This window comes from Trematomus bernacchii, unplaced genomic scaffold (genome assembly GCF_902827165.1).
Source record: "Trematomus bernacchii unplaced genomic scaffold, fTreBer1.1, whole genome shotgun sequence".
NCBI lineage: Eukaryota > Metazoa > Chordata > Actinopteri > Perciformes > Nototheniidae > Trematomus > Trematomus bernacchii.
This window is the reverse complement of record NW_022987899.1, coordinates 1,971,071-1,995,996: the sequence shown is the minus strand read 5'-3', so window position 1 is coordinate 1,995,996 and position 24,926 is coordinate 1,971,071. Positions and strand designations below refer to the sequence as shown.

The 24,926-nt window shown below is 40.4% G+C and overlaps 3 protein-coding genes across 5 annotated transcripts in view; 1 reads left to right on the top strand and 2 right to left on the bottom strand.

Moving 5' to 3' along the window:
* Window positions 1–10,070, bottom strand: part of zgc:158328 (uncharacterized protein LOC567225 homolog) — an 80,793-nt gene extending 70,723 nt beyond the window's left edge. Inside the window, exons 1-4 of the mRNA XM_034114548.1 lie at window positions 9,991–10,070; window positions 8,751–8,885; window positions 8,172–8,281; window positions 7,654–7,758 (exon numbers count right to left, since the gene is read on the bottom strand). Coding sequence (XP_033970439.1) covers window positions 7,654–7,758; window positions 8,172–8,281; window positions 8,751–8,885; window positions 9,991–10,070 — 430 coding nt within the window. The remainder of the gene's footprint in view (window positions 1–7,653; window positions 7,759–8,171; window positions 8,282–8,750; window positions 8,886–9,990) is intronic.
* Window positions 10,071–12,781: 2,711 nt separating this feature from the next.
* Window positions 12,782–21,143, top strand: mffa (mitochondrial fission factor a). Of its 3 annotated transcripts, XM_034114595.1 has the most exons (8): window positions 12,782–12,967; window positions 13,894–14,111; window positions 16,084–16,298; window positions 16,386–16,477; window positions 17,963–18,127; window positions 18,651–18,707; window positions 18,929–19,013; window positions 20,555–21,143. In XM_034114595.1, the coding sequence occupies exons 2-8, from the start codon at window positions 13,898–13,900 to the stop codon at window positions 20,684–20,686; spliced, it is 960 nt and encodes a 319-aa protein (XP_033970486.1). In that variant the 5' UTR covers window positions 12,782–12,967; window positions 13,894–13,897; the 3' UTR covers window positions 20,687–21,143. The 3 variants fall into 3 exon arrangements, with proteins under 3 accessions (XP_033970486.1, XP_033970484.1, XP_033970485.1); XM_034114593.1 differs by lacking the exon at window positions 17,963–18,127; XM_034114594.1 differs by lacking the exons at window positions 17,963–18,127; window positions 18,651–18,707.
* Window positions 21,144–21,458: 315 nt separating this feature from the next.
* Window positions 21,459–24,529, bottom strand: dnaaf1 (dynein axonemal assembly factor 1). Its single transcript, XM_034114582.1, has 2 exons — window positions 23,197–24,529; window positions 21,459–22,421 (listed from the first exon to the last, which is right to left on the bottom strand). Exons 1-2 carry the CDS (start codon window positions 24,476–24,478, stop codon window positions 21,679–21,681), a joined length of 2,025 nt encoding a protein of 674 aa, XP_033970473.1. The 5' UTR covers window positions 24,479–24,529; the 3' UTR covers window positions 21,459–21,678.
* Window positions 24,530–24,926: the final 397 nt, after the last annotated feature.

The window sequence follows — 24,926 nt, the reverse complement described above, 5'->3', positions numbered from 1 at the left end:
CATTTGTTAAATGATGTTTTTTTAATTGTTGTGGATTATACAATGCAACATCTGTGGGAAAAAAATCCTGAAAACCCTAATTTCCCTTGTTTTGATAATAAGGCCATATTTTCAGATGAATGTACTAAATGCCTTTCAAGATTTTTTTAAAGATCCAGAGGGGGGTTCTGGTTTTGACATTCCAGAGCTGTACTCAATGTTAATAGCATGTTTTTCTTTCTCAGAGGAATAGGAACGCAGACATAACACAAGGGAACATGAGGAGGAATGCCCCGAGGTTTTAAAGTCTACAGCTCTGAGTCAGCATGTTTTCCCTCAATTTCCTCCTGCTCCCTAACTTCACTTACAGCCTGTACAAGGAGACACAAGGCCACCCTGAGTCCTCACCACAGTCTACTATAAACTGAGATACAGTCACTGATGACTGTGGCTGAATTAAAGAGCACATATTATGCTCATTTTCAGGTTCAAATGTACGATACGATAATACTTTAATGGTCAGATCAAGGCTGAAATTTGACTTGCATCACAGCAGCTCCATGTGTAACATCAACATAGACAAATATCAGGACACAATACATGAAAAACAAACATTTAACATAACAGCACAATCAGTGAGAGAAAACATGCTCAAAGAGCCTTCAGCGTGCATTTGATCTGGGATTCAGCTCTGTATGTACTGTGAGGATTGACTGATGCACAAAGGATGCTTCAGTCTGACTTTATTCGTATTTGTATTTGTATTTAGTGCCACTACTGTGACGTGGGTTTGCTATCCTGGCTCCAAAATGGTGGAATGAGCTCCCCATTGACATCAGGACAGCAGAAAGCTTACACATCTTCCGGCGCAGACTGAAAACTCATCTCTTTCGACTCCACTTCGAGCAATAAAATTGCTAACAAAGCACTTATATACTAATAAAGGACTGGCTTATCTAACGCTAGTTGAGTAGCACTTGAAATGTTTTGGCTCTCTGAAACCTGATGTACTTATATGATTCTGTTTCCTTCAAGTTTGTATCTTCTTGGTCGAATGCACTTATTGTAAGTCGCTTTGGATAAAAGCATCAGCTAAATGTAATGTAATGTAATGTAATGTTTACATGCTTTAATGTTCAAAAAGGTCTTTATTTTTCTCATACTGTGAGATGAATAAAGCCACAACAAATCTGCCCAAATGCTACGAGCTAACAATGAATGCTACTACAACTTTATCACATTGCCACACACACACAGACACAACCATATGTCACTTTAAGGACAAAGACAGTTGTGTTTAATTGAATCGCAAAGTAAGCCAAGTCTGTATGGGAGACAGCCCAAGGTCATGAGGATTAAACACTCAAGTTCATATGAAGAAAGACGATTCCCATGTGGGGAATTGTGATTTACATCGCAACTGTAAAGCTTTCTGCAGAGTTCCCTAGGGTGAATACTTGGTAATAACACTGTCCACAGCACTTTTATCTGTAAATATAATTACTTTACCAATACATTTTGTGGTGGGGATGTTGACTGATTGATTTTGTTCATGGGTAAACACTAATGGGAACACAGTATGGGCTCTGGCAGTGTTTAAAGACTGGAGAATAAAATGTGAACAGACTTGGACAGTTACAGAAAACCACAATCAGTGCTGCCTTCATTTTAAGTTACGTTGCTGTCGCCGCAGTTCAAGCTGTTGGTACGCAGTGGAACGATCATTTTTAAATCAATAAAATACAATCAATATCAATTGAAATCAATATTGTGAATGAAGTTGTTTATTTATTGTTGGTAGAAGTGGATAATTAACCGTATAATAAACCACCATAGTGATCAAGATCCCTCATTATGACCGGCTCGCTGCATATTATCCCTTAAATATTGTACATATAATGCTGCTTTTGTGTTTCTGCATATTTCGGCCAAAGTCAAAAGATTGTTAGGATTATGAAGTAACTTCTAGTGTCTTATACTTTGTGATCACAACATGAAGCACCCCATTTCCCCCCCCCCCCCCCCCCCCCCCCATCATTTCTGCTGACGTAGTGAGCCGTCTCAATGCAAAGCTAAAACCTTACAGAACAACAGGATCCAGCCTCAGGAATAATCACTCTACTCTAAAGTGCTCTGAAAACAGCCAGGCTTCTTTAGTGAGGACCAGATGGTTTCTGTCCTCACACTGTAACGTGCTTTCTTAACTTCATGCAGACCCATGCACCAATTTAACCAAAGCAATGCCGAGTCCAAGGCTTAATAGAGTGAGACAGAGTGGCATTCACAAGCAGGAGTAAATGCAACGATTACAGAGCAGACTCCAGTGTCTCAGCACATGCTTGGGCTGTGTCGAGGCTGTTTATTACCTCACAGTGACACACATTTCTAAAGACGGTGCCTTCTGTCTCGTATCAGAGATTGGAAGCAGGTGGCCGGCGGCCCCCACAACACACAGTGGGCTCCACCACCACAACTTGGCAGCGATACCAAAGAGAGCATGCGTTCAAGAGGCCGATCCACGATGGGTGTTGAAAAGAAGGGAACAAAGCACGGATTCTGGCTTCAACTATTACCAGAGCCAGACTGCTCTTTAACATCAGCTCTCAGGGTAAAATCTCCCTCTACTGAAGTCATGGAGTGAGTTGTGTTGAAAAGGTAAGGCGTTATAGTGAGTGATTTACCTCACACTGATTGTTCTACTTATAACTGTTGCTGTTAAGGCCAAGCATTCATATTTGTTTAAAAAAGAAATACATTCTTTCACGTAACTGAGTTTTTGGCCACTAGGGGGCATCCGAAACAAAATTATAAACAAAACAATGAAGTTATACACTTTTACTTGAATTAGCAAACTAGTTAGCAAACCATTGCTTATTTACACTTCCAGCAGTTACAAAGCAATTTTAATATTCATTTGGATTCTTGTTTCCGTCCACCCGGCAAATGTTATACCATTATTCACTCTTATGTTTGGCTCTAGTCTCCATTAACTGTCTCATTAGCCAACACAGTCTCACGGCATTTCGTGTTATAGTCACAAAATTAATCTATTGATTCGTTTTCACCAACACGATTTTCTTCGTGTCACACATAACGATTTTAAAAGCCGTGTAAATAATAACACATTTGAAGGAAAAAGAGATAAAAAAAATACAGATTTCAGTATTCTGACACAGAACGATTTTAGAAGCAATGTATTTCTATTGGTAGTATGTTTCGTGCCTGCACCAAATAATAACAAATTAGAAGGAAAAAAAAGAGAAAACAAATACAGATGTCAGTATTCTGAGGCTCTGAGCCATTTCTTTTCCTCGCAGACGGCAACAAAACTCAGACATTATACCATTTAAAATAAAAGGGTTAGGGTTAGGCTTGGGGTAAGATTTTGAGTAAGAAAATGTTTTTATGAACACAGCTTCTGGTCTTCCAAGACCCGACCGGACAAAAAGACGTGGTGCAGGCACGAAATATACTACCAATAGAAATACATTGCTTTTAAAATCGTTCTGTGTGACACGAAAAAAATGCAAAAATCGTGTTGGTGAACACGAATCATCAGATTAAATTAATTTCGTGACTATAACACGAAATGCTGTGAGACTGGGTTGCATTAGCAGCTGTTTGCTAGCTATTTTTCTTCTTTGAGTCCAAAGCAGGTTTTTAGAGTTTTTGTTTTTTTCATTGAAAACAGCTGCCTACAGAGGAAAGAAATTAGATTAAATGGTAAATGGAAAATTGACTGTATAACATAGCACTTTATCCCTCGACAAAATGTTATGTCATAGAAGAAAACGTCAAAATCTCTTGAGCTTGTGTTAACCACAGACTTTATTTCATGCTTCAAACACCACAAACGCGTTCAAAAAAACCTTCACTTCGAGAAGAAGGAACCATAAGTGGCAAATGCTAAGTCATTTCAAGGTTTTAGGACTCATTTCTGCACCACTGTACTTCACACACATAAATGCACAAGCACACATTTTACCGAACTATTAGCTACATAAAACCCCCTTAAATGTTTAAACAAAATCATTGAATGCAGTCCAATAAAATCATTATTTTGAATAAATAAACATGCACATGCAGTATCTCAGGCTTCAGTAAAATGCATCTAATAAACAAACCGAAAGACAGGTTGATTGGCAGAGAGACTATCACCCAGGCTTGCCAGGAAAAACAGACAGAAAGACAGACCGTAATGCAAAATACTTAAATGCAACAACAGGCATTACATGCTGTGCGCTTATGATAAGAACACATGGTAAAGCATAGCAGGAAACATAATCAATCTTGAATACATCTTGATAGATCTTCATGAGCAAACTTCCAATCCAGTTGCCTATAAATTATTACTCCACCATAAATCCACAGAGGTCAGAATTCCTGCCTCTCTACTGAATCTGCGTGTTCTCCATCGTACATGATTCACATACAGGACTGTAATAAGTCTGTCACTGAGGAATGTTAACGCTCACAATGCAAATCTAATAATACAGAGGACTCCCTGGTGGATTGGTGGTGGTTCACTGTGCACACACATATTTCCAGGTTGAGCTACGGTTGCAGTCTCTGTTGGTAATTATGTTATACTGGAATGTACAATGCATGGCTAATATCCACACACACACACACACACACACACACACACACACACACACACACACACACACACACACACACACACACACACACACACACACACACACACACACACACAGGTTTCATGATTCTGCTGCTAGCTCTGTCCATCAACTTTTTGGGAATGGCCCATTTTTAGATTTACTGTTTCAGTGATGCGATACAGTAAATGTTCCTTCCACTTTAAGTATAGCTTAGCATTATCCAAAGTAATAAACCCTTTAAACCTTTTAAAAATAACATATTATTATGAGTCCTAAGACACATTCTTCTGCTTTCCTGTAGTGTGTTATATGGGTTTTGTGCATGTAAATGGTCTGCAAAGGCTAAAATCTGAAATGTCCCTCCAGAGGTAGTTCCTCTCCCACCCTGCCTGAAACGCCTCCATTGGACTCCTTTTATTTATTTCCATAACATAGTGACATCACTACGTAAAACCCATGCTATCTAGTGGCTAGCACTCCAACACATTGTATGTGATATGCTCATCGCCGGGACATCGCAGAGCCGGCCGGCTAACCAATCAGAGCAGATTGGGCTCTGGTTCTAGACAGAGGGTGAAAAGCTAAGCCAAAATCTCTCTGTGTATTGCTGTAATTGTTTTAGCAGTTAATGAGTCAATCTTACACAATATTGTATAACTGAGGTATCGTTATGCCACTCAGCATATAGTAAAAGCATATCTTTATACAGTATAACACTGAAACTTAGACAATAGTTTATATAACTGTAGTCACTGTCATTTTTTTAATCTGAACTACACTAATAAGAATTTCATTGCGATTATTTTCTCTCTAAAATACCTTGAAACCCGGATTAGAAAAAATGTAACCTACAACACAGGATTATTAGTTCATGTCCCTGCACTGAACAGAGGTTCAGTGAGTAAACTTTGCTGAACACAGGAGCTTGGCTGACTGTCTCCTTGTATAATGATTTTGGCAGAAGAGTGACGATAAATCAGCCGTGCGGGATGACAGAAGGAAAACCGTTTTACAGAAGGAGAAGAGTGAGATGAGTTGGAAGCACAGGATGTACAAGAAACCTAGAGGAATTCTGATTGGATCAAATGTCTATCTGTTGTCTATCTGTCACTCCGATGTGTGAAAACCAAAGAGGCCATGTCAAAACAAACGCACGGGAGAACTGCCTCCAACAAACAACGACACATTCCTGTGAAATGTCTTAGCAAGAGGAAGAGCTGTTGAAAACCTCCAGCAGGCAGGTCCTTTCTCAGGAGAAAGTGTGTGTGTGTGTGTGTGTGTGTGTGTGTGTGTGTGTGTGTGTGTGTGTGTGTGTGTGTGTGTGTGTGTGTGAGTGTGTGTGTGTGTGTGTGTGTGTGTGTGTGTGTGTGTGTGTGTGTGTGTGTGTGTGTGTGTGTGTGTGTGTGTGTATGTGTGTGTGTGTGTGCATGTGGGGGGTAGGAAACAAATATGCTCTGGTCACCATTTTGTCTCAGCGGGACTCTTCCAAAACACAAACAACCGTCCTCCTGTTTGCATGTTGACGCAGGCTGCAGGGGATTGGACAGACGCTAACTAGACAAGAGGGACCAACAGCTTTTGTACAAGCTCACTGGTCAATATGTGCCTTAGTTCAACTTCCTTTCTATGTGAAAGAAGGGCCAACATTTTTTTGCAATTTGCAGCATCCTTGCGATTAATGCTCAACTTTTTTTAGACTTTCAAGGCAAAAGTTCACCTCGGCAGGCGGATGTCCCTAACGGGATTTCGTATATGTTTGACCCTATTCAGTCTGTGGTTTGACTGTGCCCTAAGCCTGAATTTATTGCGGTATTAAAGCACATCCTGTTTTATTGACCTCTATTAAAGCTTCTCAACACTCAAATGTAATGTATATGTATATTGTGTTGGCCATAAGGGTTGTGCAAAAGGGTCAAACTGTGTATATGAACATACTGTATGTCATCATGTGTTAATATGTTGATGTCTTTTATCATGTACTATGTATATGATTTGTAATTGTTATCTTCTGTTGGACTGCAGTACGGAGACCAGAACAAATGTCCTTTCGGGCACATGAAGTTTATTGTATCGTAACACATGTTTTAAATTCTTTAACACAGAAATATTCGGTCGTTTTTGTTCTCAAGTTAGCTTTCAGGTATTTTAATACAATTATGTTGGTTATAATCTCTGATTATACATATTTAAAGATGAGCGGCCTATAACATTTTGCAATATATGCTTATTTGCCCTCTTTGCTCAAAGCATTGATACACATTTGATATCTATACAGCAAAGCTAGAAGCCAATGAGCATAGCACAGAGACTGGAAATTATCCAAAAGCAATAAAATCCACCTTTTAAACATACTGATTAATGCGTTATATCTCATTTGTTTATGTCCTTGAACAGTTAACCAGTGGAGACTCCAGGAAGTTACTTCTTGCTCCCAGGCAAGAAACAGTCTAGCTCCTCGTAAAACAGCAAATTGTCATCGAGCTGTGTTAATTGGTTAGCTTTAGAGGTGCTGCTAAGTGGGTTTTGCTACTGTTGGCTGGCTGTTTCCCCCAGTCTTTATGCTAAGATAAGCTAACCTGCTGCTTGCTGTGGATTCATATTTACAAACATGAGAATGGTATCGATACTCATCTTACTTCCCTATTCTGAATATGTTTTTTGCATTTAAATGTGTGGGATTTGTCTTATTTCTAACCATATGAAGCCAGAACTGCATCCCCTCATTAGCATAGCGTTTTATAGAGTGGAGGCTCAGCTGGGATAGCCACAGCACTCCAGACTCCAGCCGCCTTCAAAGGAAAACATTCCCCTTACCCAGAGAGCACTTCTTCTACCTTTAACTACCCAGAGACCCCCCATAGAGCAGACTTGTCCAATCACAGCTACACTACAGGCTCATTCTGCCTCTTCAAACTGAAAGCATAAGGTCTGAACGTGGCCTATTAAAGTTTTAACAACATGTTGTCCTATGAGGGACTAAGTCAGTTCACAAAACGTGAGTATGAATACCTGCAAGTGGAGTATGCCGGTTTAAAAACATGAATGAACTCACCATACTGGCATCGCGTCCCTTTGAAGCCCAGGGAACACTGACAGATCTTGTCTCCAGTCTTTGCGCACTGGCCTCCATTGAAACATGTATTTGCACTACACACCCCTGCAGAAACCACAAATCACATGTTACAGGGCTGCTGGTGTATACATGATGCGACATCAAGATGGCATCTGGCTGCAGTGTCTTGAGCTCCTCTCAGATGTTGCATTTTAACCTTTTTTTGTTTATGTCCTAAGTGTAGTATGTGTTGTTGTAAATTGTGTGTTGTTGTATTGTGCATATAACAGTAAAACCTTTGAATCTTTGAAATGTAACCTTGTTTGGGTGTACTTTTTTAAATGTTGAAGATCTAGTCAGGATGGCCACATTCCTGCTTAATTGTTCCAGGTGAATTGTTGTACTAAATATGAAATATACATACTCTATACACACATACACATATACATATATACTATATAAAGGTGTGTTGGCACCTTATGTGATAAATATAGCATGTGTATAATGATATTACTCACTATGCAGACAGCCCATCTCTTCACCCTCCTGTCTCCAGCCAGGGCAGCACTTATAGACTGTGTGCGTGTTCATGTTGTACACCTGCCTGTACACTGTGTAGTATGCTGTCCTGAGGAGGAGAAATGTATGTTAAAGTCACAATATTACATTATAGGTCCATATATATATATGTGGCCTGTAAAAAACGTAATAATTACATCTCAAGTTTAACACGGTACCTGTTTCACAACGCTCAAAATTATCTCAATAAGTAGTAATGTAAATACATTTTCCGTCGTATAGGACGATTATCAGCCTTTTTATAATGACACCGGTTAGGCTTATTTCAATCTGCAATGTTTCTTATTCAGAAAAAGCTTTAAAATAAGTATCTTCATTCCCACCGGGCACAAAAAGCTCTCTTTTCCAGCCCTTCATTCCAGCTGAGATGACCAGAGAAACTCCAGGTTATATGCAGCCGGTTAATGTGTTAAACAGTCCTTCACCACTTGGCAGTTTCTGCAGCTGTGCTTATGAATGAGATGTCTTTTCTATGGAATTCAACTGGTACAAAATTGGGAAACTATTTCTGCTCTTACCTTCTCTCATAGCCCATGCACCATCTGTGGCTGTTGCAGCCCTGCTTCCACACTTTCACCATGCGGGTAAAAGCCTGGACACAAGGCTGACGGGCCCCCAACATAGACATCTCCTGGTCAGCACACACATTCGGCCTGAGCATGGAAGAACACACACAAAAACATGAGAGAGAAACATGGACAGCTGCAGTTAAAACTGTTTTAAGACTTGCAATTGAAGACAAATATCATATAGTGTTATGACTTTTAAGAGCAAGCATGTAATTACATTTCATTTTGCTGACGCTTTTTATTTTTTAAGGTACAAGGGAAACAGGTGTGTTTGTTCAGTTTGCAACGGAAGATATGTAGACTTTCTGCTGTCCTGTCTGTTTTTCATTGTTGTACTTGAGGTACTTGTATGTTGAGGTGGGCTATATCCCTTCCGATGGTGGTCTCAGCCTGCTGATTATGTATTCCAACATACATGAAGTAGCACATGTTTTACACATGTTTAGGTGCATGCACATCATACTATGACAGACACATTGTTTGTAAAGCAATTATACCATTTCCTGTTTGGTGCAATGGGCTTGATTAAACTCACAAACATCCAATTAACCTCCAGAGGAAATGAAAACATTTTTCTACAAAATTGTTTGCATGAATGACTCGGTTATATAAAGTTAGACAGCACAGGGGTAATGTAATGTACAACACTTGTGTGTACAGCAGCCTGTGTGTGTTGTCATGTCTGCAGGTAAACTATCCAGAGGTGTCCTCCTGCACAACACATCTGGCTTCAATACAGAGCAGCCTGCAGTTAATTAGAGGAAGTATTCCGCTTCTCCTGTAATGAAAACGATTCCTCCAATCATCATGTCCTGCACAGCCCATTTAAATGGTAGAGGACTTTGCAACAAAAAAAAATCACATTCCATTGGAAGCTATTATGCAGAAGCACGTTACTGCATTGCTAAAACACACATGCATCCTTATGGGACCTGAAAGAGCGACGCCTAGTGGGAAATAAAGAGAGTACACTATAAGGTAAAATAATTACTGACTAGACTTACATTTGTAGCCGTCTTTGAGCTAATAAAACACGTACAAATACAAATTGTGCGTGTAAAAATAGGATATAACGTTTGCATCTGTCTTACTCTAAATCATGGAACGTAAACAAATGTTTAGTCATCTGATTATTAAATTAGACCAAGTGCAAATTAAAACGTTATCTATATTAAAAAGCGTCACTTACATGCCAGGCTGCAGCTCCGAAGATGATGCAATGAAGTGCAAAGTGCAAAATAATATCACACTCAAAATATCTGAGAACATAATGTCAGCCGGTTACAGACACGGAGAGAAGAAGTGAAGTTGACGCAGCCTCTGTGTCCATCAAATGTAGAGCATCCTGATATTTTCGGAAGTCCGCATTAAGTCATGACTCAAAAGTTGATGTTTGTGTCATATCGATATTTCCCAGAGATCCAGACGTGATTTCCCGTTCACTGGTTAAGCAGAGGGTCGACTGGTCTGTCAATCGCAGTCTTTGAATGGCTCCGTGAACGCACCACCCACAGTCACTGAGGGGCCACCTCCAAAACCCCACCAACATTGACCTGGGAATTCAATATTGTTAAGGCACATGGTTTTATATTAGACTATCTGTTTAATAAACACACGATGTGGCAGTAACTAAAGACATTTTAGCAAGAAGTGTTCTAAATGTATCGTAATTCAGAAATACTGTGGCTGAAAGTGGGAGTGGATTAAATCAAAAAGGAGTCCTTGCAAGGGGTTTACTTGAAACCAAACTAAGTTATAAACCAAGGTTTAAATAACAGTTACAAGCAAGTTGATTTTGTGGATCAGTAATATCAGAACTGAGGGCTGTGCATGGATGTGGGAAGTATGTGATGCTGTTGAGTTTTTAAAGGTGCAAAATAAAGAGATGACCATCAGCTGATGAACCCACAATGCATGGTTGTCAGATAATTGACCAAAACAGCCTTCAAGACAGTGAGAAGGGCATCAAATTCAATGAAAACCTTTCACTTCAATGCAGTCTAATGGGCACTATACTATGTACTAAACTGATAAATAAACAAATCCTAGTTCAGAGAAGGATATTATTTTAGTGTAATTATATTCAATTTGTTATATGTAGGAAATCAATGAATATTCAACATGCATAATGTATGATGCATTGTGAATGATGTAGGCAACATTCTACATCAAATACTTAATTCATAATATCTGCATTACATTAATAATATATATAATACAAAAACTGATGCATGATTAAAAATTCAAATATAGAAAGGATAAACTAAACTTTATGTATACTGTTTGTTTCCCAGATTGTATTACTAGATGCTCTTCAAAGCAAACGTAGAAGAAAAAGAAAAACATCAAAACGAGATGACATTAAAAAAACACACACAATATATTAAAAGTACTGTAAAATGTATGAATTCTATTGGGTCTGAATCAAGCAATATGTCATTTCTCATTGAAACACAAATTAAAAACACTTGAAAATATCTTAACTTTAATCAAAAAAAAAGTTAAACATACATTTAAATAGGCCTAATAAAGAATATGTACGTATTTTTTAAATCATGTTTTCCTGTACAGCACCAAAGTTATGTCTTACTTTAAAGCAGGGGTCTCAAACTCAAGGCCCGGGGGCCAAATCCGGCCCGCGACTTCATTTTATGTGGCCCCGCAAGAGCTTGCAAAGAATATAATACGTTTATTATACGGTTACATGCCACTTTACAGAAGCAGGTTGCCCATAAACTACATGTCCCACAATGCATCTCGTTTTGTGACATGCGCACTGAAGAGACTTGCAATTATTTGCCCTGGACATCTGCTTTCAGACATAGTTAATTACTAAGTTATTATCCTATCCGATAATAATCCAATTCAAAGGCAATAATGTAATATAATACATTATTTTATATATATATTATATATTTATATAGTTACAACCGGCCCTTTGAGTGCAACCTTTATGCGAATGTGGCCCGCGATGAAATTGAGTTTGACACCCCTGCTTTAAAGTTAGTGAGTTAAAATGGACATTTGGGGGTAACCTTTGTTATGTTACATTTATATATGTTACATTTACCATATATAATCAATACGTTTTTTAACCCTCCTATTGTCTTCGTTTCCCCCCCCCTTACTTTGGTATTCGCGGTCAAATTTGACCGGTCCTGTTTTAACTGCTATTACATTAACACAAAAACCATTAATCATCACCAAATTTCATTTAACACCCTTTCAAACTGTAAATATTGTATCAGACTATTGGTATACATGAAAAACTGCAGTAAATATACAAAGAATAGACACTGAACATGTATTGCCTGTGCCAGGTGTGATCCATGTGGGGGGATGGGCACATAAGAGCGGGAAATGTGTCAAATTGTTCTCTGTGTGTGTGTGTGTTTGTGTGTTTGTGTGTGTTTGTGTGTGCCAGGTGTGATTCACATGGGGAGATTGGGCACATAACGGGGGACACACATCTAGAGTATGTGTGTGTGTGTGTGTGTGTGTGTGTGTGTGTGTGTGTGTGTGTGTGTGTGTGTGTGTGTGTGTGTGTGTGTGTGTGTGTGTGTGTGTGTGTGTGTGTGTGTGTGTGTGTGTGTGTGTGTGTGGGTGTGGGTGTGGGTGTTTGTGTGTGTTTTATCTGATCCGGATGGTTACTAATTCCTTTTCTTTATGGCGGGGAACACCATGGGTGTTACAAAGTTGACTAAATCATCCAAAATTCAATGAAAGTGGTGATCAGCAATTGTATATGTTCAAAAGTCTACTGTGAAGGATATCATAAAGCCTTAATGCAATCGAATGTAAAACAAAAAAGTTAGGATTGATGAAAGTAGTAAATCGGTCAGATTTGACCCGAAGACAACAGGAGGGTTAAATAAATCTAATTTGACCAGGTAACATTTTTTTTTTTGTATTTACTTTAATATTTTTGACTTCAGTTTAGCGACGTCACTTCTTCCTGAGCTCCTGGTACTTCCTGTTTGAAGGACGGACGGCGGAAAAAGAGAGGAGGCTCCTCTCGTGTCAACATAAGGGAGATGCCTGACAGCTACACCATCTCTAATACACTCAACTGTACCACTCTGGGTTTACTTTTAAGTTCTTTTATTTCCTCTAAGATCTGATAAATATATTTGGATAGCAAGCTAACCATAGCAACCAACCAAACGGTAAGATACTGAAACTACCGCGCTAGCTTGAAATGGCGCTAATGTGTTGTGTGTTAGCTGTCAAACTAAAACTATTGTAAGCTTTGAGATGTTGTTAACGTAGATATCATAACAGTTAACTAAACATCAGAGGTAGACAAAGTAGTCTGCTAAATAATGCGAATGTGGTAACGTTAGCATGAAAAGGTCATTAAATAACTATGGTGTTAGCCTCACTAGTATTAGCCAATTATAAGCTTCCTTTTGATATTAGCATTGTGTTAGCATTTCATAGATATATTCTATAAAGGGACCTGTAGCAGCTCTTATCTCATACAGTCAAGGTTACTGCCAAATTGTGGCTTCCATCTTTCCCTGTATGCAAAGTTATTATCATGAGTGTCAAGAGAAATGCTCCAGCCCTAACTCCTGCCTACAGCTCATCAGCTGCACCAATGTTTTCTGAGTAGATCCTTAACCCTCCTGTACTTTTATCAATCATAAATAATGTGTCTTACATTTGATTGCTACAAGGCCTTTATGATATCCTCCACACTAGGCATTTGACCATATACAATTGCTGATAACCACTTACATTTCATTTTAGTCAACTTTGTTACCCCCATGGTGTTCCAAGCCAAAAAGGACCCCAATAGGAAATGAATGGGTGACCGTAGATTATGTTAATCCATCAGATAGTACACAACCAAATCGACAACTATGTTCATTTGCCATATTCAGTATTCTTTGTATATTCACGGTGGGTTAAGGAGATTTGGCATCAGTGTGCATTCACTTTTGTTTAATCAAATGTACCAGCAGGTATGCAGCATGACAGGTCAAACAGGACTGAAAATTAAACCATAAGAACTTAGATCTCTCATGTTGGCATCTTCCCTCTGTGACCTCAAAACGCACCGTGTTCCTAAACAACCTATTCCTCACAGCAAAATGAACGGAGCAGCGTTCCCTTCCCCCACGGCAGAAATTGCGGAGATGAACCGTATCCAGTATGAGATGGAGTACACCGAAGGGATCAGCCAGAGGATGCGGATCCCTGAGATGCTCAAAATGGGTCACCACGGCCACGAGGATCCTAATTTTGGATCTCAGGAGGTCCCACACAGTGTCACAATGCAAGTCCCAGAGAGAATTGTGATTTCAGGTTAGTAAGCTTTCTGACAATGTAGGCTGTGTTGTCTGTGCTGTTCAAAGACTTTTATTACACACAAACTCCGCCAGTAGTTCTTGTCAGCTGACTGTTATATTGCTATTGTGTTTGTTTGTTATGACATGGCTCATGACTGTGTAATGCCAATTATTTAGGACTGTAAAAAATGAAACTGAAAGCCATTTCCCACACCGACATGTACGTCTACTATACATGTGAAGATTGAAGTCATTATTCAACCTCAGCATTCAGGTCACATTATCAAAGAGGCTTCTGGGGATTTTGACTTTTCTGGGTGTTATATAGTTTTTTGTGCATGTAAATAGTCTGCAAAGGCTAAAAGAGTTTAGCTGCCACAGACTACCCCCCCCCCTGCTTGAAACGCCTCCATTGTAATCCTTTGTTTACTTCTGGAACATAGCAACATCTCTATGTAAAACTTGCACTTTTATTGACTGGAGCTCCAAAACACATTGTACGTGATATTTAAAGGGGACCTATTATGCAAAATGCACTTTTTGATGTCTTTTATACATAAATATATGTCCCCGGTGTTTCAGGGAACTCACAAAGTGTCAGAGAACAAAACCCTCTCTCTTTTCCTCCGTACCCACATCTAAAAAAAAAAAAAAAAAAAGGGGGGTGCTAACAAGCAGATCCAGAATTTTCGCTCCTATAACGTCATAGGCGTGACACGTCCCAACCTATCGTCTTCTCCGGCACACGTGACACGTCCCAACCTATCGTCTCCGTATACAGTCGCAGCTGTGTGTCTGTGTATTCAGGATGTCTGCTGGAGGCTTAGAGTAAAGTTGTTATATATATAATACATATAATGGCACTGTTCTAGCGGTAAACACTTAAGAAAGGACATGTCAAGCTATGTGCTGTATCAGAAACAATGCGCGGCGTGTTTTGGGAGTATGCTGTGTGTTTACATTAGCAAGCATGCTAACACTCAGAGCTAACCATGGAGCTAACGCTGTAGGCTACCGGAGACAATATGTGTAACGTAATGTCCTTGTGGTAAACCCTGCGAGAGAGAAAGGTTTGAGCTCCATACTGTTTCAGAAATAAAGCTTGAAGTGGTTAGGAGCATAACATGGCATTTAATCACCGCAGCGTTTAGCTGAGCCGTAGCAGGGGAAAGCTGTGTGACGCTACAAAGGGGCGTGGCTAGCAGCAGAATCCGCCTGTTTGCAACAGGGCTGCAAAAGAGGGGTATGAGCAGTATGAGGCGTGGCTACAATGGGTGATCTGTTTGGTATTTTAAGCAAAAAACTTCACAGACATGTTTTGTATAGGTATGGCCCTACAATATATTCTTAAAATATAGCATAATAGGTCCACTTTAAAAATACATGAATAAAAGTTATAGCGCAGTGTAAAGATACGAATAGTTCAATTAAAAGCAGCGGCAAAAAGAAAAGTTTTCAGCCTGGATTGAAAAGTACAAATCAACAATGTCTGTAACGATTGAATTGAACCTCTGCTCAGACCTTGTTGCCAAGTTCATCTATTTTCAGATCATGTCTACTCGGGAGCAAAGTGTATCAGAAAATAGCCTCACATATTGCACGGTAAAATAATTATGACCTCCTACTGTATTTTAGACCACAGAGTCATTTGCATACTGGTGCTCCAGGGTGAGAGAAACTGGCAAGAGATGAGAGAGGCTAATGCATCCTGGGGGGGGGGCCTGACATCTCTAAGCGGTTGATCATAACAGAGCCGGCCAGCTAACCAATCAGAGCAGACTGGGCTCTGGTTTCAGACAGAGGGTGAAAAGAGGTGCTGCAGCACAGGCAGTATGAGAAAAATAAAGAGCGTTTTTGAACATTAAAGCATGGAAACATGTCCCAGTAGAGACACTACATAGAAATATGAACCTGGAAATGAGCATGCTAGTTCCCCTTTAAAGGTAGTGAAGATGCTAACATCTCTCATTCACACCTTCCTTTGTCAGGAGACAGTAATGACCCCCAGTTCCCCAGACCCAGAGACCTGGACCTGATCCAGTCCACACCACTAGAAAGCCTATCTCTGAAGACCCCACCCAGAGTCCTGACCCTCAGTGATCGGCCTCTTGACTTCCTGGAGGAGGAGGAAGAGGAGGAGCAGCAGCAGCAGCAGCAGGAGCAGCAGCCGCCGCAGAGAGCAGCTCCAGACACTGAGGAGCTGGTAAGCAATAAGACAAGAAATGGGTCTTTAAATGACGCTCCACAAACATCTTTACATAAAAACCATAACATCCTTATTTCTGTGCAGATGCGGCCACAAGCTCGAGTACGTCGGGAACGATCAGCCAGCGAGAACGCCTCGGCCCGTCACAACACTCAGATGATGCGCACCGATTCTGCGTGAGTATGGGTCTAAATACGCCGTCATAAGCTTCTTACCAGCTCCATCTCATCTCATATACATGCATGCACAAGCATCTTTCTTTTGGCCCTTTCTTTTCCCCCTTGTCACTGCCTTTGTACGCTGCTGTCAATGTCGAAGCAGCACGTTTTTATTGTAGTTGCTGAAACTAATCCATTAATACCTTGATTTCAAACATTTTATGAACTAATCAGTTTTGAAGGGACAACATCCAGATTTTTTAAATGTTAAAAATGATTCCAAGAATACTGGAAAAGGATGAAAAAGTGTGTATAAACCCACTTACAGACTACAACATCACTCGGCACAAAAGAGCTTCACAAAGTGCTCTCAAGGTAACACATGATGAATAGCAGATTGGATTTGGAATTTGTATATATCAACAATTGTATGCTGATGCAGCAAAATCCACTTCATGTCCCTTCATCTCCTTCCTCATGACATCTGCATGTGACGTCTTTGATAAGGTCAGCATAAAAAGAGTTGGAATAATTTGCTTGTCAGTGCTTTGAGTTCACGTCTCCATTTTTGTTAATTATATTATTTGTTAGTAAAGGACTGTTAGTGGTTGGCAGGTCAAATCTCTTGCTATATTACAACATCACTTTTAACTCGTTTTATGGCAAGCCCATTTCACTTTGAATCAGTAGGGCTACCTAATAAAAAGCTGCCTAGTTTTCACTTGTGACAATGGAATTGAAGACATCTGCTAAACCAATTTGACATATTAGACTAGTCTTAAGGATTTACAGATATCATTAGTCAAATGAACAATTACACAAAAATCTCTAATTCAATTTCCACAATTTTATCGGACCATATTTATTTTGGAATATGTACGTCCGTTGTTGAAGATACCTACAAAGTTCTACAAACTCATTTTCTGTCTTCTAAAATTGAACTCTAAAAAGTTATTAACGGCATTTTCGGTACCTCAAATATATAATGTAACTAGTACGTATAAGGTAGGGTTCAGTAGTTACAATTACGTTTGAAATATCTGAATGTAATTTTAGATATCTTGTAATTACATTCTTACTAGTTACAAATCAAAGCTGTCATTTCAATAGTTTATTCTTGACAAGTCACAATTTAATTTAAGATATCTAGAATCCTAACTGTATGGACAATTGTAGAAATCTACTTTGAGCTTTTCCACAAGTAAGCTATTAAATGTTGATATTAAGAAGTAACAATTTGACTATCTCTTGTTGGAATTCCTTTAAGCCAAAATAACATTATGGATAGTTTGTCTTGTACTTCTAACTAGTCAAAAAGCACTTGTTGATGTGTTACCTCTGCTGATGAAATGTTAAAAGGGCTTGCAGTTTTCACAAAATCAGTGAAGTTGAGGACAGTTTATTTTCCTTATTTCTCTCCTTCCTTCCCTCTCCTTCCTTTCCTTCCTCTGTTGTCTGTCCCTCTCCTCTGATTGGCTGCTCTTAACGGTGGTCACTGAGCAGTGCGACCCCCTCCCCCCCTCCCACCGCCCACCCTTTGCCCCCTCTCACCGCGGCCGAAGAGGAACACAACCTGTACAGCGCTAGCGGTGTTCTCTCTTTCCTCCAGTCCACGACACGCCGGGCCTACCAGCAGGTCCTGGAGGTCCTGGACGAAAACCCCAGCAGGTGACCTCTCCATCATCCGGACATTTTCTGCTTTAAAAAAAAAACTCTGCTCAGAGAGGACAACACTGACTGCTTCAGTTGTTCCTCAAATTCCTGTTAAAATCTAGATTAATTTCGCCTGCTTTTAGGACAAGGAAGTGTTTTTTTCTTTAATTCAGTTTGGCCCCTTTGAAGACTCGAGCATAACATGATCATTTTCTAACTGAGACAAATCTGTAACAATATTAAAACAGCATGTATTAATCAAAAATATAAAATACCTTCACAATCTGAAACTGAATTGGATCTGACTTCAGGTAAAAGTGGTGGTGGGATTAATTAGCTTTGCCAACAAATGTATATTTCATTTTCGAAAAAGGTTGACAGCAAATTAAATTGTTTTAACTTTAAACGAGAGGCCTAGAAAGCGTAGTAACTGGAAGGACATGCGAGGTGTGTGCATGGATGCAACACTGACATGTGTGTGTTGCCCGATCTCTCTTATTCTCCTCTTCCCCCCACCCTGTCTTTTCCACCTCTGTAGCAAGCCATCACTGCGAGGGGGGGCGGCCTCGAGCTCCAACCCCCTGCAGGACTCCAGGTAACTCCACCTGGCTCTTCACCTTCAACCCTTTCCCCTCTTCCTTTTCCTATCCTCCATCGTCATTTCCTGTCGAGAAATAAGATGATAATAATCACCTAGTGAAATGAAGTCGCTATTGCTCATTTGCACTGTAGATCTGAAATGTGCTACTTTGCATGTACGCTCTGTTGTGGTTGTTATCAGTAATTACATTCTCAAACTGACGTCTTTTTTTACAGGCTTGCACTATCAACACTTGACTCTTCAATGGATGCGGGCCCTGATGACATGACTGTGGTCGATGCGACAACGCTGCGACGTCAGGTAAGTCTTTTTTAAATTTTTTGTCGTTTTCCCCTGAAATGAGTTCCGTCCTAGTTCCGTGTTTTGGTTTGGTTTTCAATTTGGTTCACAATGTTGAGCAAACTACGAACCAGTTTGTTTTTCCACGACTAGAGCGGTATCGGCACGAATGCTCCACTGGGGTTTAGCCTCCCGTTTCACCCAGTGCCCAACACTGCCTTTACAATAAACAAGTATTAAAGGTCAGCTATTATGCAAAATCCACTTGTTCATGTCTTTTCTACATCAACATGTGTTCCCTCTTCTTCATGTCTCTTCTACATCAACATGTGTCCCCTCTGTGTAAAGAGACTCTGAAAGTTTCAGGAACAAAGATTCTCTCACTTTTTGTCCTGATCCATTTATATAAAAACCTGTCTGAAAATGAGCTGATAAGATTTTGGCCACTTTATGATGTCATAACGATTTTTTGGCTTGTGTAACCATTAGCCAATCAGCAACCAAGGTAACCCCCCCCCCACCTTATCACCTGAATCTCCTCCTAGAGCATTTTTTAAACAGGGCTGAAACAGAGGGGATTATGGGATGCTACAAAGTAGGGCTGCACAATATTGGAAAAAACTGATATTGCGATATATTTTTTCCCCCTGCGATATGAAAAAATACAGGAATTGAAGAAAAGACAGTTTTTTTTGTCCGCAAACCATCCTTTCTTGAACTTGAATGCTATACAATTGGTATTTTTCTAACTATATTTAACCGGATGAAGGATTTTAGTCACGGACGTCTGGATCTTAAGTTATCAGAGCAACAAGCTGAGCTAGCTCGGTTAGCAGCGCCGAACTGCCCTGGAGAAACACATGAAACTACTTTATTCAGTGTTTTTACCTTTTAATCACCGGGTCCGTTTGCTTTGGAGATTTGATTGTGATTGGTGGTTTGCTGTCCCTCAAGTACCCCTGACATGAGAGCCGCGCGAGTTTTCCTTTTGTAGCAAGCAGCAAAATAATTGTAACATGACGTGTTTGAGTTCATTTGCCTACTTAATATCACACGTCCTAAAAAAGATATATATATTAAAAAACATTTTTTTTAAAGAATCGCACGTCCTGCGATGTGAATATCGCGATTATCGTCACGACACGATATATCGTGCAGCCCTACTACAAAGCATGATCTGTTTAGTATTTCGAGGCCAAACACTTCAGAAACATGTTTTGTATATATCTGAGACCTATAATAAAGTAATGAAAAATTGTATAATAGGGGACCTTTAAATTAAAAAAACAATGTGTAGCTCCAACAAACGCGGTATACGTATGGCATAATAATTATTCGCCATCGATTATTTGAATGATTACTTGCTATCATCGCAAGTTTTGTAACGGAATATTTTTCACTATGATCTTACTTCTGATAGTCTGATTTGACAAAGTGTTGAGCCTATTTATTGAATACAGCTGCTAACCGCTATAAAAATAAATAGTATTTCTACGTTTGGTGCGAGAGCTAATCCTGAGCCACTGTGACTGAGAATTGTTTTATGTATAATTTGTCTACAGCTCATCAAGTTGAACCGGAGACTGCAGCATCTGGAGGAGGAGAACAAGGAGCGTGCGAAGCGAGAGATGATCCTGTACTCCGTCACCGTGGCTTTCTGGCTGGTCAACACCTGGGTGTGGTTGAGACGTTAGAGCTGCGTTTCCTCCGTCACCGTGACAGAAGAACGTACCATCCCTTACTCTGTGTCAAATATTAGCTATACTCGCTGCACTCAGTCCCTGTGTGAGGACATCCCACATGTTCACGGCTTGCTCCACACAGGGCGTACTCTTTTTTTTGATTTGGTTTATTTAATACATGTACAGTTTTATTTTTTTACGCTTATGTCATCCTGTCCCATGTTGTCCTATGTTTTGTTTTTATTACAAATCTTCTCGCTCAACGCTAAAGCATGACTTGTTGTAAATATTTATTCGTGTCACCAAGAGAAATAAGTCATTCAGAGATAGAGTAAAGCATAGTTTACCAAAATATGTACAATAGCGCTTCAGTGTGGGGGTGTAAACATGTTGGATATTTGTTGGGGACAGAGTAATATGTGACCTGAACTGGGAAATGTAAAACAATTTAGTAAAACCATACGTATAACATGTTGTCCTGTATTATTATTATTGATGCATTAAGTTATATACACACATCTTTCCACACACTTTTGCTGTTACGTAAGTATAGACCATATTGCTCTCAAATTTGACTGACGTAGTATTTAACCCTGATAGCTTGAATGCTAATTTCCCTAAGAATGATCCTCCTGTAGGTGGTGTTTTTCTGTCGTTGAATACTCTAAAAAACGCCTAAAAGTAAGAATAGCTATCTTACAATTTATTGAAAAAATATGATTTACTTCAAGGTCACCCTAATATAAAAGTGTACGAGAAAAAAAAATCAAATATTACAAAGAAAACGTTTAATAATGTAAACTTTATTCTGTGTTCACAGCGATACAATTAACAACCGTAGGAACAAACTGTCTTTGAAATGTTTAAACAAAAATAAGCGAGACAATGAATCACATTAAATACAACAACAGCTAAATATTGATTCTTAAAGTTAAAACTGTGCCCTGATTGGGCTCTTTTTGGTCTCACTCGGCTTATTAGCATACGTAGCATCATCATTAGCATCATTCCAGCTCCTCAATCAGGCAGCGAGGTGGAGAGGGGATTTGCTTTGGTTTGATCTTCAGCACTGGCTCAGAATGTATTGCCCCATCTCCTGGATACACTAAAGCATAGGAACTGTTGGAGACCTCAGAGGATCCGCTCTTTAAGAACGATGCCATTTCATCCTGACCGAAGCTGGGGCCGTTATCGCTGTCGCTCTCCGTGGATTCCTCCTCCTCACTGCTTCCTGATACGACTTCTATCTTAGGTCTGTAAGCTTGCTGAGATGAGAACATCGCAGTGTAGTCCTCTGTGTCCACGTCCTCCAGGTCAGGCAGGTCGTCGATGCGCAGTGAGCGCTGCAGACGAAGGTGAATGGTCTCCAGCTGCTCGTCATCCTCCAGCTCTGTAACCAGCGGTCCTGGACCATGTGGTGGTAGAGCATCTTCAACCGGAGACAGCTGCTTCTCTCCAAACTGCTCAATCATGTTTTCCTGCTCTGGATTCTCTTTCTCTTCCGTCACAGATTTATCCAGGTCATCTTCCTCTAACTTCTCCCTCTGTAGACCTTCAACTTCTTCCAGATGTTCACAGTTTGGCTGATGTACATCGGACCCCTGTGTGGATTCACTCTGCAAGAACTCTTCGTGAACATCCAGGCAGTCCTGCACAAATGACTCGATCAGCCCTTCTTTTGATGGAGTCACAACCTGGGTTTCATTATCCTCACTAGTCTCTGGAGAGGTGGAACCCTCAGTCAACCCTGAAAAAAAATATGACAACGTTAAAAGATGCTGTAGCGACTAGAGGAACAAACAAAGACGCTGAGAGGCTGAGGTCGGGCCTGGTTGTCTTTGCTATATCAAAAACTTTATTAAATGTACAACAGAAGTCCCCAGTCTCTGATATTCATGGCTTCCAGAGGTGGCAGAAGTACACACATCCTTCACTAAAGTACAAGTACAGATACTTGTGTTTAAAAATACTCCGGTAAAAGTACTGAATAAACTTCTTTACTCAAGTAAAAGTATAGAAGTTTGGGCTTTGAAACGTACTTAAAGGTCCCATGTCATGGCCATTTCTACTGATCATAATTCCATTGTTGAGGTCTACTATAGATTTATATTGTTCAATTTTCCAAACTCACATTGGTTTCTCATACAGCATCTCTGTATAGTATGTGTATTCACTCTCTGTCCTAAACGGCTTGTTGGAGCTCCTGCCCCCCCCCCTCCCTGTGAGCCCAGTGGCCGTCTGCGAGACAGCGAGACATTACATGTCATTTGTTAGACGCTTTTATCCAAAGCGACTTACATACATTCAGTACTGTGGACAATCCCCACAAGAGCAATTTGGGGTGAGGTGTCTTGCCCAGGGACACAACGACATGCTGACTGCAGTGGGACTCGAACTTGCTACCCCACCTTTAAGTGCTGATACCAGAAAGTTATACTTAAGTACATCAACGTACCCCCCCCCTTCCTCTGATGTTCTCCTACAGATGCATATCCATGTATGTGAGCAACATGTTTGTTTACCTTTCTCCTTCAGCTCTCGCAGGCGTTTTCTCTCCAGAGCCCTGTCTCTGATCTCTGTCATGGCATCGAAGCTGTCCTGCATCTTCCTCCTCTCCCGTGTCTCCCACTGCTCCCTCTCTTTACTCTCCCCTTCCACCCCCCCCACAGCCCAGGCCTCTGCACAGGCCCTGTCTTTGGGGAACACGGGGCGCTCATCCAGGAAGGTGAGCTGCTTCAGACGCACGATCATGGTCTTCCTGTAGTTTGGGATTCTTCTCACCACCTCGTTTCCTATCAGATCCAGCACTCTGAGTTCTGGCATGGCCTCGAGCACCAGCAGGATCTCAGGGTCCTGGAGCAGATTGTGGGACAAGTCCAGCACACTGATTGCACAACACTGTCTCAGATGCTCGATGTCCTCCGCGGTCTCCAGCTTATTATGGGCTATCTGCAGAGTGCTCAGCTCAGGGAGGCAGGAGAGGTTCTCTATGGTGCTTATGAAGTTGTTGGAGACATTCAGGGTGCAGAGCTTCACCAGAGGGTCAAGGTTCTCCAGCTTTTCTAGGATGTTCTGGTGGAGGAACAAGCAGCGCAGGTCTGCCTGGGCGTCCAGGTTCTGGATGCGGTGAAGCCCATTGCTCTCCAGCCAGAGACACTTCAGACCTGTGTACTCCTCCAGGTTCTCGATGGTGGAGAAGCCTTTGTAGTGCAGGTACAGGGTGTCATTCAGGTGAGGTGTGCAGTAGAGTTTGAGCTGCTTACAGTGGTCTCTCAGGAACTTCTTGGTCATGCGTGGCCATTGCTGTTTCTTCATTTCCTCCTGAGGTTCCTGGTTTTCTTTGTTTTCCTTGAGTCCTTCATCTTTTATCTTGTCATCAAACGTGTCTTTTATAACAGAGGTTATTTTGGCATCTCCCATATTTACCTGGACTTCTTCATATGTTATCTTGTCCTTCACTTCATGTCCCATCTTTTCCTGGACTTCTTCATATGTTATCTTGTCCTCCACTTCATGTCCCATCTTTACCTGGACTTCTTCATATGTTATCTTGTCCTCCACTTCATGTCCCATCTTTACCTGGACTTCTTCATATTTTATCTTGTCCTCCACTTCATCTCCCATCTTTTCCTGGACTTCTTCATATTTTATCTTGTCCTCCACTTCATCTCCCATTTTTTCCTTGATTTCTTCATATGTTATCTTGTCATCAAACGTGTCTTTTATAACAGACGTTATTTTGGCATCTTCCATATTTTCCTTGACTTCTTCATCTTTCATCTTGTGATCCATTTCATCTCCCATCTTTTTTCCTGGACTTCAGGAGTGGACTCCTCCAAAAAGTTATATCAAATCAACAAGCAGAATAAATACAAATGATAAATACTTGTTTAGAATTGATAATCTAGCAGTTTACAAGATATTTTGTCCGGCAAAGTTCACTCGGCACTCTCCGCTCCGTAAGCTAACGTTAGTTAACGTTTATGTTTGTTTCCATGGTAACGCTCAACCGTCAGGAACGGGCCGTTTCTTGTTCCGAGTCGGACAGTTTAAGCTGTTGCACCCTATCACTATCACTGCTACAAAAGGAGCACCGAGGAAGATAATTTGTTAACAAGGCTTCGATAGGACAAACTAGACTGAACAAAACATTGCATTTAGCAAAAGAAACATCCATCAGGACTATTTGAACACTGCCAGGTCGAGGAAACAGTAGAACATGTCATACAGACAAGAAAGAGAAACTTTAAAT